Raw genomic sequence first — 14,589 nt, 5'->3', positions numbered from 1 at the left:
GATTGCATATCAAAACTACTAAACTAACGCACAAGTGTAAAATTAACTGCACTGAAACAAATGAAACTAAAATTTTCAATGAATCTAGCATTTTTTAAATAGTTCTGCGGCCCATCTCAAAATGTTTCCATGGCTGAGAACCGCTGTGCTAGCACAATCAAAACAATAAAACATATGAGGCCCTACATTGTGGAAGTCAGACAAATTAGCATCAGTTCTGTAATTTCAAAACTTTTAGCTTTGCCTCCTTGTTGCTACGAGGTGTGTACAAGCGCGAATGATTGTTAAACAAAATATTGCACAAGGTTGCAGCATGCTGTTTACCTGCACACAAGCATAAAAATCTGAGATTTTCAGCAAAAGTTTTCTACCGATGCACTTCAGAAAAAGTTTGGCAAACTGCGCCAGGGCTCAGGTGGTGCATATTTTATTACTGCACAGCAAGTGCTTGAACAAGATGATATTTACAAAACCAAACTTCTTCTTGGCATAAACAAAAACCTGTTAAAAAGTGCTAATGCTGGTGGTCACTCTTGCTTGAAATGTGATTTTTCTATGTCAGAAAACGTTTGCACAGTCTTTGAACATTTGAACAAATTAGAGGGCTCACTGCCTACAGATGTAAGATGACATTGTTGTATATTGCTGGTTATGTTGTGCGAAACAGTAATTTTGATGTTGATGACACCGGTTTTTTATTACAAAAAGTACGGTGAATGCATGAAAAAAATAAATCGTGGGGGATTGACAATTCCTGGCGATAACGTCTGCCAGTGGGTGTTTTACAGCTACATACTTTTTCGAGAAGTGGCAAATGTAACTTGCCGTAAATCTCTATATGTTCTTTTGCTTTGTGCAAGTAAACAGCATGCTGCAACCCTGTGCAATATTTTGTTTAACAATCATTCGCGCTTGTACACACCTCGTAGCAACAAGGAGGCAAAGCTAAAAGTTTTGAAACTACAGAACTGATGCTAATTTGTCTGACTTTCACAATGTAGAGCCCCATATGTTTTATTGTTTTGATTGTGCTAGCACAGCGGTTCTCAGCCATGGAAACATTTTGAGATGGGCCGCAGAACTATTTAAAAAATGCTAGATTCATTGAAAATTTTAGTTTCATTTGTTTCACTGTAGTTAATTTTGCACTTGTGCGTTAGTTTAGTAGTTTTGATAGTGGTAACAATGAATGATGCTGCTGTTTTTTACTACAAAGTGGCAATTTTTGTTCTAATTATAAACTCGGTGGCATGTTGCAATCAATGCCTTGTATTGCACCATATACGAACCTTGATTTTAAGCTACTACAACAGTGTGAACAGGATAGTGGGTCACAGAAACTTCTGCTTGGTAAAAATGGGCCACAAAAGAAAACAGGTTGAGTATCACTGTGCTAGCATGTGGCTTTCGTATATTGCCAGAAGTGACAATTTATTAATTGGCAATGTAAAACTCAATTGAAAACTCAAAGCTCACAGCATATAACTGCATATTTGTTTATGAATATTGTTGAATTGAGTGTAATGCATACATTTTTATGTTGATAAACTTTAAGTTTCTTTTGTTGACATTTGGTTAAATTGCAATTTTGCATGCTTTCTAAGCATTACACAACCTATAGCAAAATCAGTTGTTTTATGTTGTTTCAATATCTAGCAACATTTATTCTGTGTAGAAGTAGTAGGTTCGACAGTCAGAAATGTAAAAATGGTTGCAAATGGTAAAACGATTGGTCGGTACCAATTACACGTTAAACGTGATTTTAAAACACTCGCCTCCAGTTTTTAGGTGGCACTGCGCGTCTGGGAGGCCTGTCATATAGTAAGCCATGCCTTAGTGTCATTCTTCTTTGCTTGAGTCTCGAGGACAGACAACTTATCCTTGTATCCACAGGTTTTCAATGTTTGGTCAGGGTAGATTGTTGAGAAGCAAATGACAGACCACGAACAGAAATCTACGATCCGAGACCTTTTTAAGTGGTGGTGGAAGAAAAAGGACACAGGAGCACCCGGTATGTGCGCCTAGTATCAATAAACGACTGTCATTAATATCATGTCTGCATCCGTAGTGACAACGTACACAGGGGCGCCGGAAGCGGGGGGGCATGGGAGGCGGATGCCCCCCTGCCCTCAATTGTTCTGCAGATGGAGGGGCAGGGGGGGCAATAGTGCCCTTTTAAAGTCATGTAAGCTACTGCACAGTGCACATTTTACAATATAACAATTTCTGCTATTCTCTTTTAGCCTGATTATAACCTTTCATTTTTGCTTCAAAATAATATTTACGGCACAAAATTTTGCAACACAGTTTCAGGCCTTAAAACTCGTTTTTTTTTTCCGCAGCCATCGTGGCCTACCGGGAGCTCTTTCTCGGCGGCCAAATCTGCGTGCTTGGAGGCCAAAATAAAAATAACGACAGCACAAGTAAATAGAATTAAACTTGCAACAATGCTAAAATGATCACTTAGCATTGTTGAAGACTGGGCCTGGACGACGTCCTACAATAGAATCGTTGCACCACGCAATAACTGCTTTATCGGGATTGTAAACCAGTACTGCGGGATCATCTAACCGTAAACGACACTCGCACGAGTGTCTCTAATGTGGCTGATTTTAAAAAAGTTCACCACTCCCCTAGAATTCTTTTTAGGAACGAAAAACAACGTTCGACATGTGTTAACGATGACGGCAAGATAATAAAATAAGTATTTCAATGATGTGAAGGACATTACTAGCCTAAAAGAAGCATAATTTTTGCAAAATGTGTTTTCTCCTTGGATGTCAACTAACCTAGTTCTCCTTTTTAACAACGATTCAATGTCCAACAACATCGAATCGACATAAAAACGACAATATTGCCAGCCGACGTAAATTAGTACTTCGGATTAAGACTTTGTTAAAATAAACGTCGGGAATTACAAACAAGACTTACAGCGCTGGTGATCGCAGATGGATATATTCCATCAATAACAAATATTGCTGCACAATGCAACAGTGGCGATTATGACGCGCTGACCTAATTTTGCGTCACTCTTTGATACTACATATTTTCGACAGTTAATCCACGATCATTCTATTGCGAAATTAAATAATTGGCTAGAAGAGACCGGCGGCCAAACTTGGCCGATTGAGGAGGTAGCACCGGCGGTCATTCAAGCACTACTTAGCAGCCATGGCCGCAGGCTGCTTTAAGGCTGGACAGTAGGTTACATCATTACATAACATAGCATGATGCCCTTCTTTGTATACCGGACACTTGTAGGCTATCATTACTCAATACATAGTGAGCTGATAGATTAGCATTATCGCAATATCTTATGTTAAAACTTGAAAAAAATTGGCCTTTTAATAAACAAAAGTGCCCTTTTTTCGTAATCTTGCCCCCCCAGTCAAAAATCGTTCCGGCGCCCCTGATACGTACATTGCAACGTAACCGTACAACGCATTATTAACAGATAGGTATAGTAGCGACAAACCACACTGTTATGGAGCACACGGTAAAGCAGCAAATTTGATCAGTTATAATTGTGTGAAAGTCAAAGTTCGAGTTCTTTATTTTCAGATCACAACAAACTCTAGTGATGGCTTTCAATCGATCTTAATTTTGTATTAAACACTCGAACTCCTATTATACTGTATAGCCTATGTGTGCAACTATTTGCCTGTTTGCAAGGTACAATGAAAACTTTGGATTGTTGACAAACTGTACATATCAGATATTTGACTACGCTCCTAACATTGATGATGCTGTAACCGTATAACACTTCCTCTCAAAAGCAAAAAGATCGCGAGGCAAACCTTTATTTTATATCAGAAAATTAGGGTATGCGTATACTTTGCTTATAGTTACTTCAGCTTGACCTGTTCGTGCTGGCTACCAAGAATTATTTAGAGTTGCCAAATTCATCAATTGCTAAATCTATTCACAGAGCTCACTTTGCTCTAGCTTCAACAACAACTTCAAAATATTTGCTCCTCCTTGTTTGATTGATTGAATCTTTATCCTCGGACTGAGAAAGCTTCTTTGAGAGCTTAATCCTGGCCATATCGCATACTTGTAAAGGCTTTGAACCACTGACGCGGGGCTGGCCACCGAGATTGACAAAGTAAAGCTTGAGATTGGCTGTTGCTGCTGACGGAGAATTATTCCATTCAGTGGTTGCCGCTGAATGGAGAGCAGTCCGTGGTATGAGTTGCTCAAGCGCACACCCCGAGAGTCGAACCAGTGCCGCTTGATCTTAAAGTTTCTTCTTTTACAAAGTCACGCAATAAACAACTGAGCTATCGGATTCTTAAATTACATTTATTGAAGAAAGGAGCGTTCTTCTTGGCTATCAGTACAAGGTTGAGTACTCACTATAGTACAGCGAGCAATTGCGATTCGCTAACCATAACAATGCAGAGTGGATCCCTTCGGGCAGAGTAAGTCCTTCCCTTCCATGGTAGGTTCTTCTATGTAAGTATATGGTGTGCCTTCTGAGTGTTTGAGAATGTGGACGGGTCCCGGAGCGGACATACTAGTGATGAGACAGGTAACAAATTCCATTTATATGGAACAAAAAATGTGAACCTGCAAGGTGTAGTGATATCCATCTTGAGCTGTTAGCGTTGCGCAAAAAAAAAAAGTCCATCCTCATGGTCAAAACACGGTGTCTATCGCTGTCAACTCTTTCTACACTTGACTGCATAAACATAAAATTGCAAATATTATTTGAAAATACACATGTCAGCCAACACGAATTTTTCGCTCTACACCTTATTTACTTCTTTACTGTTTTCTGTTTCACTGCAGTGAGCGTGCCGATCAAAAAAAGAAGAATTTGCGCTGTAATTCATCATTTTTCCAGTTTTTTTCTCAATGTTTTTGTAGATGGATCATCTCAAACTCTACAAGAAGCTGATCGTTTTGGCCAAAGCAAGCATTCATCAGCAAAAAAGGTTGCAAAGGCTCCTGTTGTGTTGATTAGTGTTACACATAGAGAAGAAGAAACGGTTTTTCCAGAAAAAGTCACTGCGAATGAAACCTTAAATCGCAAAACAAAATCATATCAGAGACATGAAAGTGAAGGCAGCAAAGAATCTTTTAATAAAAGGCTTTCAAGTTTTGTAGTGAGAAATGAATCTGGATTTCCATCCCGTTCCATCTCTCTCCAGAACCTCCCAAATAAGATACCGGAAGAAGAAAGCAAAGAAGAAAAGAAAACAAACCTTTCAAAGGTATTGCTAAATAAACGAATTCATGAAAAGCAGTGATATTTTAAATGATTGTTATTCACTGAAATCATCAAAGGATCCTTATTCAAATAGAATAGTTTTATATCTATTTGAATAATGATATTCTGATGATCTCCTGAAAATGTGAAACAGGCTGTAGCTGTTTTTTAGAAAATCGATTGAATTTGATGTAATTTAGTATTCATATAATTTACATCAAATATAGTTACTACTCTCTAAAACTAGTGTATAATTTACTAATATTAGAAATATAGCAATTTACATGCACTGTATATCCATAATTACACTGGTCAATAGCAAATTTTAAACAATTCAAATAGATAATTCTTAAAGGGTTTTTGAAACTGATTCTGAAAATTTCCTTATTTTTTCTAGAACATCAGGTTTTCGAGATATTAGCGTTTTAAATTTTCAGTGTTCATACGCTATAATGTTTATTCTAGGCAGACTGTGCAATGCAATGCGTTGCAATAGTAATGTATTTTATGAAGCATTGCATCTGTGCTTGACTGATAACGTTGATAAGGACAGTATAGGCTATTGGTGGAATTTTTTGCCAATTAAAATAACTGGCATATTTAGTAGTTACTTTAAGAAGCAGGTAGGCTTACTGCTTCAGGGTTGAGTATGTATGTTGTTTGCGCAAGTAATAGGGTGGGCTGTAAAATTATTTTTTAAATTTGAAAAAAGGTGCTCTAAAAAATCTGCCAAATGGAATTAGAAATCATTTTCCTAAATTCTGGGTAGTGGCCCCCCTCTAACGGCAGCGCCGCTCAGCCCAAAAGATTAAACAGGAGAAAAAAGTAGTACTTTTATTAGACTATTTGACCTAGTCACATGTTGGACCCCTTGTTTTGCCATTGTACTTATGGCATCAACTATTTAGTATCATCAACACTATACTTACAGCAGAACGGATATAACTTAAAAATTTGCAATTTGTATGATTTTGACCCCTCGGTTGAGCAGTAAAAGTGTTTTTTTGCAATAACTTGATTTAGGCTATAGCCTAGTGCAATTAAGATAAAACATTTCTTAGGACAGATAACGATTTGTATTTCTGCATTTTTTCAGTTTTGTTTGACCTAGCCATCTTAATAGTTTTCAAGATATGAAAATGTGACCTTTGATCAATCATTTTATTTTTCGTTATTAACGCGTCCGGGACGAAAAAGATACTAACTACAAAATCGATATAGACCTACCAGCAGGGTATGGAATGGAATGGAAGACATTTTTTCCATCTTCCATCCTGAGATTTTCTTCCATTCCATCTTAGAAATCTTCCATTCCATCTCAGAAACCTTATCCATCTTCCATTCCATCTTCACATTTTGTGATCTCCGCGTTGAATATGCCACAAATAAACCTAAAAACCATAGGCTAAATTCATGCTAAAAATTTAACAGCAGTAGCCTATTTTCCTAAGGATTACGTACCGTTTGGTGTTAAAACTAGAAGCGTAGATTGATTTTAAGATAAAGAAACAACACGTGGCAAAGTTAAAGAAACTGTAGTAGTAGTCTACGTTAGAGAAGATAAAAGAGTAACGAAAATACTTGAGAAGCAACATTACTTTTGTTCAGGTTGCAAATACTTTCAAACGTTTTCTTTAGAGACATTTTTGTTTCCTTGTGTTTGCTATCCACTTTACCATTGTAGTTTTTCGTTTCAAAATGTACGAAATTCTATTTGGTTGAACTGCCTTCTCGAAGCAAAGCCCACGAGAATCTCCGAACATAGAACACAAGTGTCGTATGATGAAATGCTGTCAAACGTCAAGAAGTTTCTTCCTCTTGGGAGAAGTGTAAATCGTTTATTGTTTTCTGATTGGTCAATTCTGCCTAACGACAGTAGGTTTGACAAATACTCGTCAGGCAAGAGTCCCGTTGGTTCAATACGAACCGAAAATCGAATTATTTCAGCAAGAAACGTAATATTTTGCATGTCTTGATAAAGCGTTAGAAAGTTAATGATGGTCTTCCATCCCATCATCAAGATCTTCCATTCCTTTCCATCCTTGACATTTTCCATCTTCCATCCCAAAATCTCTCTTCCATTCCATTCCATCCCATCCCATTCCCTGCCTACCAGCACGTTAATGAACAGAAAAAGGTGGCAAAACCTTGAAAGGTTTAAAACGTGCCTGAATGAAAAATAATGCAGTACCGGTAGGCTATATATCAGTACTTACTTTACAGTGTAGATTCAAACGATCTGTTATAGCCTGATGCTGCTTTCAAATTACACTAGCTTTCGGAACACAGTTCCCTAGTCATGTGCTATGACGAATGGTGTTGAAGTCAGTGAGTGGTTTTTAAAGTGGCTCTTTGTTTTAGCTTGAGGCTGCCGGCTGGAGTTTCTGTGCTGTTAGGCGTTATTGCTGTGAGGTTTTGTTGGATCAGTTGATTAGTAGATTAGGTGACGTAGTTCTTCCCTTTCGGCGCGGTTGTTGATTTTAGGATTTTGTTTGCGAATGAATATGGCCTCTTTGAAACGTAATTGTACCGCGTCATTTTCTCTTCCAATAATTTTAAATTCAAAGTCTGCTTGGCATCGTTGTTGGTGATCAAATACCGAACTTTTATCCAAGCTGAGATGTTCTTTGAGGCGGGAATGGAGTGGGCGAATCGTGCTGCCTATGTAGCTTTCCTTGCATTTTTTACATATAATCTTATAGACACAGTTCTTGGTGTTGCACATGTTGTCGTTCCGTAGTTGGCAGTTTTGCATCCGGCAGGGTTCGGGTTTTTGTGGTTTTTTAAGTGCGTTTCGGAGGGTTCGGGAGCGCCGAAAGAGGCGGACTGGTAAGTCCAGGTCTTTGAAGATTTTCTTTATTTTACGGTCCGCGTCGTCGCTCATACAAGGAAATTCGAAATGTATTGGGTTGTATGATGTCTGAAGGGAGGGTTGTTTGCTTTGTCAGTGTCGTCGTCGTCTGGGTGGTTGTTTAAGGAAGTCTTTGGGGTATCCGTTTTCCCTGATTGTCTTTTCGAATTCAGTCAGGTGTGGTGCTGCTTTATTGGGTGAAGAACATCTATCCCTTCTTCTCTGTATTTCGTTTAAGAGTATGGTCTTCTTAGTGCTTGTGGGTATAGGGCCGAGTCGAAGTGTGGGAGTAGTTTTGCCTTTGCTTTTATCTGGTAGAACTCGTGGTGGACTGTGCCGTCTTTGTCGATTTTTATGGTGAAGTCCAGAAGTGAGATGGTGTTGTCTGCTGTTTGTAATTCTATTTCAAAGTTGATGGCTGGGTGCGCTTGGTTGAGAGCATTTTGGATAGCTAAGGCTTCCTTATTGTTGACTGTCAGCAAGAATGTGTCGTCAACGTATCGTCTGTAGAGGGTGAAGTTTGTCAGGTTCCGCAATGTTTGCTTTTCAAAGGTGTCCATGAAGAGGATGGCGAGGACTCCAGATACGGCGTTTCCCATTGGTAGGCCGTCAACTTGGCTATAGAACTTCTCCTTGAATGTTAAGACATTGTTCTGAAGGATAATCTCGAGGAGGGAACCGATCTCTTCAGGGTGGAACGGGCTGCAGATTTGTGTTCTTCCTGTCGATAGTTTTTGGATTACGTTTCAGGCTATAACAGCATCAGGCTATCAGGCTATCAGCATCAGGCTATAACAGATCGTTTGAATCTACACTGTGAAGTAAGCAACGATCATGCTGCTAAAAGCGAAACTCATTCAACTATATATCAGTAGTTAGCACGGCCACAAAACCCAAAAAACAAATAGCAAAAATAAAACAAAAACAGAGAAAAGCACGCATGTAGTAATGAATGACAGCCATTTGTTTATTTGTCCTATTGGGCTAGATTGCACGACCGTTAGAGGGAGCCATCCCCCCAAAATTTTGGAAAATTATTTATTGGTCCATTTGGCAACTTTTTAGAACAACTTTTTTTAATTTATAAAAAGCTCACCCAATCAAATAGCTTATATAGGATTTTAGTGCTTTTTTTGAAAACACGAATTCATCTCAAATGATATACTCGCGTTTTCATTTAAAAAAGAAGGTGAAATTTTGTTGACCAGTGTGATCTAATTCTTTGGTAAAGAGTTTGCATGTTTGAACCATAGACAAGCAAAACAAAGTAACCTTAGCGGGTTTTTAACATAACGTATTACACATAAAACATGTAATACATTATGTTAAACCCGCTAAGGTTACTTTGTTTTGCTTGTCTATGTTATCTAATTCTAAGTTAAATTTAAGCAGATCGCGTTCACAAGATCCGAGGTTTTACTTGTCACAATCATCAATTATATCGTTTGTATTACTCTTTATGTTACAATACCTCTCGGTTGAAAACAGAGCTTTTTCAATGTATGATTTACTGTTTAATTATTTGTTACCAGAACATTCTGGTAAATTTTGTTGCACTTTTAGGTTTTAGGAAGATTAGCAACGTCTCTTGGGAGCCTAAGCAGGATTGGAAGAGGAAGGAAGGCGAAGCACAGTAGTGATCGTGTCACAACCTCTGAAGAGTCTACGCATGGCAGTAAACACAATGAATGGTCGGTTCGATGCCCCGTCAGGCACAACTGTCATTTAGACTTGCATGAACATACTCTAGATTTTCATGACACTGATTTAATTTCTTCACCTTTAGCATTTAGTAGTCCAAAGTATATTCGAGTTTTTGGAAAGACTAAAATTTCTCCCCCACACATTGATAATTCTCCATCATGTTCAAACCAAAAATATTTTGGTGATTTTTCATTGTCCAAAACCGCCCCTTCAGCTTTTCATCGTGGTAAACACGGAAACATAGTAACCCGGGGCGGGAAGATCACAAAACTCTCACACTCACCAAATCACTCGCCAATACAGAAATCTAACACAAAAGTTGATGAGAAAAACAAGTCACATACTATTACTGGTGAGTCCAACAGCGATGGAGCGACAAAAGAAATTGCTTTAGGGATCCATTGTTCAAGACTGTCTGTCACTGATCAGTCAACTGCTACTGTCGTTAGCACAAAAAGACCAGACGTCCTTATAACGTCACACCATGACAACAACTCTTACGATGCAGAAAACGATGATGATGACGTTTTTCTACCGTGCACCAATAGCGCTTTGACACGTCATCGGCAACAACTCATTCCATCGGTGCGTGTAGCGCTCCGAGATGAAACGTATTCAGTTAATATATCGGAAACTAATCTAAACTTTCTAAGCGATTCATCATCTAGTCCAAGGAGCAGTGTTTCTTCTTGTGAAGCCACAAATCATCATCTCACAATTGATACATTTTTTCAACGCCAGTTGTCTAGCACTAGTGATATAACTGACGTCACCTCGATGACATCATCATCTTCTCTTACTCCACGTCGTTTGTATCAAGATAACGAATTAGTTTCAGGTAAATAAACTAAAAAAAATAATAGTAATTTTAAAATAACACCGACCCTACATATCGTCTTAATTGCCTACCGCAGAGTTGCTTTCGGTTTATCTGAAATTTTATAACATTTTAATTTAAGAAACAACCATGACACGATTTATAATCACTCTGCAGTTGGCGTATGAAAGCAAATGGGATCAGCTGGCCAGTGATTACCCAGAAAATATATGACTGGGTTTCATCAAAATTAGTTGCTAGTTCACTAAAACTCTTAACAGTCTGTTTTACCTCAATAGGATCATCAGAAAGAACTTATTCAAATAGAATCCATTTGAATAACTTCCTTTCTGATAATCTCATTAAGCCGGTGGTTCCCAATCTTTTCCATCCTGTGAACCCTTTTAGTCAAAGTCATTACATTAAAACTAGTTACTAGTTTACTAAAACCAGCCTGTTTTACCTCAATAGGATCATCAGAAGAAACTTAATTCTATTTAAATAAGGTCCTTCTGATGATCCTATTGAGGTGAAACAGGGTGTTAAGGTTTTAGTAAACTAGTAAATAATTCTGAAGTAATTTGCTCTGCTTGGCTTTTTGCTTGGCATTTAGCACTTTTTGTAGTATTAATAGCATTTATTATTACTATTTATGATTGAGTTTAAATTTTTGGCTCTTCTGGTAAAGAAGTCAGGTGGTGCAATTTTAGTTTGGTCACTTTTTATTACAGATTTTGATGATAAATGCAATTTTGTATCCACTCAATGGCAGTTTTGTAAACATAAAATGCTCTGAAAGATGTAGCAAGCCAAATTCCCAATTTTATTTTAAATGAACACAGCATTTCTAGTATGTTTAGTTTTAACAAACGTAAATTGTATAGCCTATTGGTCATAACCACAATTGTTTAGTAACAAGTAAAACTTACAGTATATACAGTAGTATGATAATATGACGAAACGCAAGAGTGAAGCCACTAAGAAAACCGCAGCAGCAGAACACGCAACAAACATTGTTTTTTATTAAACTATTGCGTACTCTGACACCTAACTCAACTTGAATATAGTAACTTTTATTTAATTAAAAAAGAGGGGGGGTTGCGACACTTTTTAGCCTTGAATGGGCGTAAAGTCCACAAGGGATCCACGTAAAGCAGATACTTAAAGCATCTAAATATAGTAAAAAAAGTTTTTTCACTATTATTTAAGTTAGAGTTAAACGCCTTTTATGAAATCTATCAGTTAAAACTTTTAATTTAGAAGAAACAAACCAAAAGTATTTGTAACTTCTCTACATTTCTTCTATTTATTCCTAAAGCAGTTTATTATGTGTAGTTATCTTTGTCTAAGTGACACCATGTTTGTTTAAGTCATTTTTTATGCTTCTTAATGTTTTTTTGGGGCACTGACTTCGAAAATCATGTTAGTTTTTTTCGTATTATCGATGCTTTTTAAAATAATCACACTTTTTGGTATTTCTGACAATCTGTATTGTTTGTTATGTTTATCTCTTTTATGCTGCTCAAGTAATAGATTTTAACTCTTTGTGATTTTCCGTTAGGTGTATTTGAACACGAAAATCACAATTTAAACAGCAATTTGTTAATGATAAGTTTTAAAACAAAACACAGTTACTAAACTCATGTTCAGCAAACAAACGTTTCGAAAACTATACTGTTTTCATCTTCAGTGTTATAAATGTTAAAAATATAAGTGTTATTATTATATAATAAGTGTTATAAGTGTTATAATATTATATTATATAATATATAATATAATAATATATATATATAATATAATATATATAATATAATATATATATATAATATAATATATAATATTATATGTTATAAGTGTTATTAAAAAAATAAAATATAAGTGTTACATTTATAACACTGAAGACGAAGACAGTATAGTTTTCGAAACGTTTGTTTGCTGAACATGAGTTTAGTATCTACATTTTGGGCTCTTTATTTTTTGATTAGATTAACCAGGCGTTCCAACCATTTTGCTCCCAAAACACAGTTATTTCAAGGAATTATGAAGTTCAAAATGTATTTTACTGTTGAATGAGCTTTTCTTTCATGACCAAAATACCTTTCTTTATCAAAAATCACATGTATGTAACCACTCATGATTTCACTGCCCCAGTAGCCTTAATATCGTCTTTGCGTTGGCTGAATATCGTGATGAAATCTTTTGCCATGTTTCTCACTGAAGTTCCCGAAAGTTTCTGAACAAAATCAAGATAAAAATATACAAAATTAGGTTTTAATGACATGCGACATCCTATTTTTGGCAAGTTGTGATTCAGTTAGAAATATTGGTTTTATTTCTTGAAATATTTCTTTGAAATCCAAAGCTTTAACAAATTGCTTTACCAATGATAATTTTTGATGAAGAGGTGGTAATAAAACTTTTTCTAGGCTTACAAGTGGCTCATTGATAACATTGTGCTTTCCTGGCGTTAGTTCTTTCCTTGGAGCCAATTGGATCATCTAGTAGTGCTCTCCATCTGCTCCTCTGTTCCATTTGCAAATAAAACACGAGTAAACCTGTGTAGTTTATCCTGTAGACCCAACAAAAGCTCCAACATATTAAATTAACCACAAACATACCTATTAAGTTTAGTTCAGTTTAATTTCGACAAATGTTTATTTCCATTATAAATCAAAATTGTTTATATTTGCACGTTGGAATTAACTCCTGATTTGTTGCAGACGACAGCGCTCCGTGCAGCTCATCAGTAGATGGGGTTAGTGAACAAGAATTTGCGGACTTCCATCAGTGTCCTTACATTGCAAAACAAACAGAATATTTAAGCAATGAACAGACGAATGAACAATTGCTTCGTCATGGAGCAGCAGTATTCAAGCAGCCATCATTCGGAGAACTGGAAAAAGACTTTGAAGATTTTGTAAACAAATATAATGCGAAAAAAATTTTAAACAAAAGCAAAACAACTCATTGAAAAAGTTACATAACAATGAACTTTAGCATAACTTGACTGTGCTCTTTGTTTTCACTTGTGTTACTGCCAAATTCATGTTGTGTCAAAACTATTTTGAAAGAGGCCACGTTTTTGAAACGGACAAGCATGCAGACTTCCAAGTTTAAACTTTTTTTCAACTTTCCAAGTTAAAACTTTTTTTCAACTAGCAAACAGTTAAACTTTTTTTCAACTGTTTGCTACAATCCTGCATTTCAGCTTACGGGTTGATAGCAACATTGGCATCGAACTTTTCAGACTCATTTCCATCCACTTTCCAGTTTCCATCCCATCATAGATTGCATAAAATATTTGACCGTAATACTATTAAGCTAAGCTATAGTTGTACTCCGAATGTTGCAAGCATCATATCCACCCACAATAAATTAATATTGCAGGCAGCAGATGAACTATCTCAGACTATTTGCAATTGTAGGATGAAATCAGATTGCCCTTTGAATGGGCAATTCTTGCAAAAGACCGTTAATTACAAAGCCACCATTCTTCTTCGTTTGAACTTTCTTCGCCACTCCAGGAGTTGAGGGGCTTTGCCTTTTACCACCCTAAGGCAGTGGCGGCGACCAGGTCTAGATGTGTGGGCAGGTATCGAGCAGCCACTAAATTGATTTGTATGGTAAATGGTCCAATTACAGATGGTGTGGTCTGAGGTTTGTTCCTCCTTGCTACACTCACAGATCGCGGATGAAGCCATCCCCATTTGTGCATGTTGGAGCGGAATAGTCTGACGCCTGTAAGCAGGCGGTCGAGCCGCACCCAGGCCTTGCGTGGCAAAAGCATTCCGGTAAGGTGGGGGCCGGTGTCGCATATTAAACGTTGGAGTCTTGAGAAGTCCTTCTTTCACTTCGATTCGTCATCCAGTTCAAGCAAACCACGCATGCCATTTGGCGCATGGTAGATGGCGCAGTTACAGATGGTGTGGTCTGCGAATTGTTTTTCCTTGCTGCACTCACAGATCGCGCATGGAGCCATCCCCATTTGTGCATGTTGGAGCGGAA

At 37.2% G+C, this 14,589-nt stretch overlaps 1 protein-coding gene across 1 annotated transcript; it reads left to right on the top strand.

Annotated features, from left to right (window-relative positions):
• The first annotated feature begins 1,902 nt into the window (after window positions 1-1,902).
• On the top strand, window positions 1,903-13,943 carry LOC145772824 (uncharacterized). The gene is made up of 4 exons (XM_082584705.1): window positions 1,903-2,011; window positions 4,870-5,216; window positions 9,627-10,605; window positions 13,305-13,943. Exons 1-4 carry the CDS (start codon window positions 1,933-1,935, stop codon window positions 13,553-13,555), a joined length of 1,656 nt encoding a protein of 551 aa, XP_082440831.1. The 5' UTR covers window positions 1,903-1,932; the 3' UTR covers window positions 13,556-13,943.
• The last annotated feature ends 646 nt before the right edge of the window (window positions 13,944-14,589 follow it).

The sequence above is a fragment of the Aplidium turbinatum genome, chromosome 6 (assembly GCF_918807975.1).
Source record: "Aplidium turbinatum chromosome 6, kaAplTurb1.1, whole genome shotgun sequence".
In the NCBI taxonomy this organism is placed as follows: Eukaryota; Metazoa; Chordata; class Ascidiacea; order Aplousobranchia; family Polyclinidae; genus Aplidium; species Aplidium turbinatum.
The sequence above is the reverse complement of the archived record's forward strand: the minus strand, read 5'-3'. Positions and strand labels throughout refer to the sequence as shown.

What these genes read in the sequence shown, in the direction of transcription:
- LOC145772824 (XM_082584705.1), top strand. Translation starts at nt 1,933, where the DNA reads ATGACAGACCACGAACAGAAATCTACGATCCGAGACCTTTTTAAGTGG. An exon ending in AAAGGACACAGGAGCACCCG is followed by an intron (nt 2,012 to 4,869) that starts GTATGTGCGCCT and finishes ATGTTTTTGTAG; the next exon opens with ATGGATCATCTCAAACTCTA. An exon ending in AGAAAACAAACCTTTCAAAG is followed by an intron (nt 5,217 to 9,626) that starts GTATTGCTAAAT and finishes TTGCACTTTTAG; the next exon opens with GTTTTAGGAAGATTAGCAAC.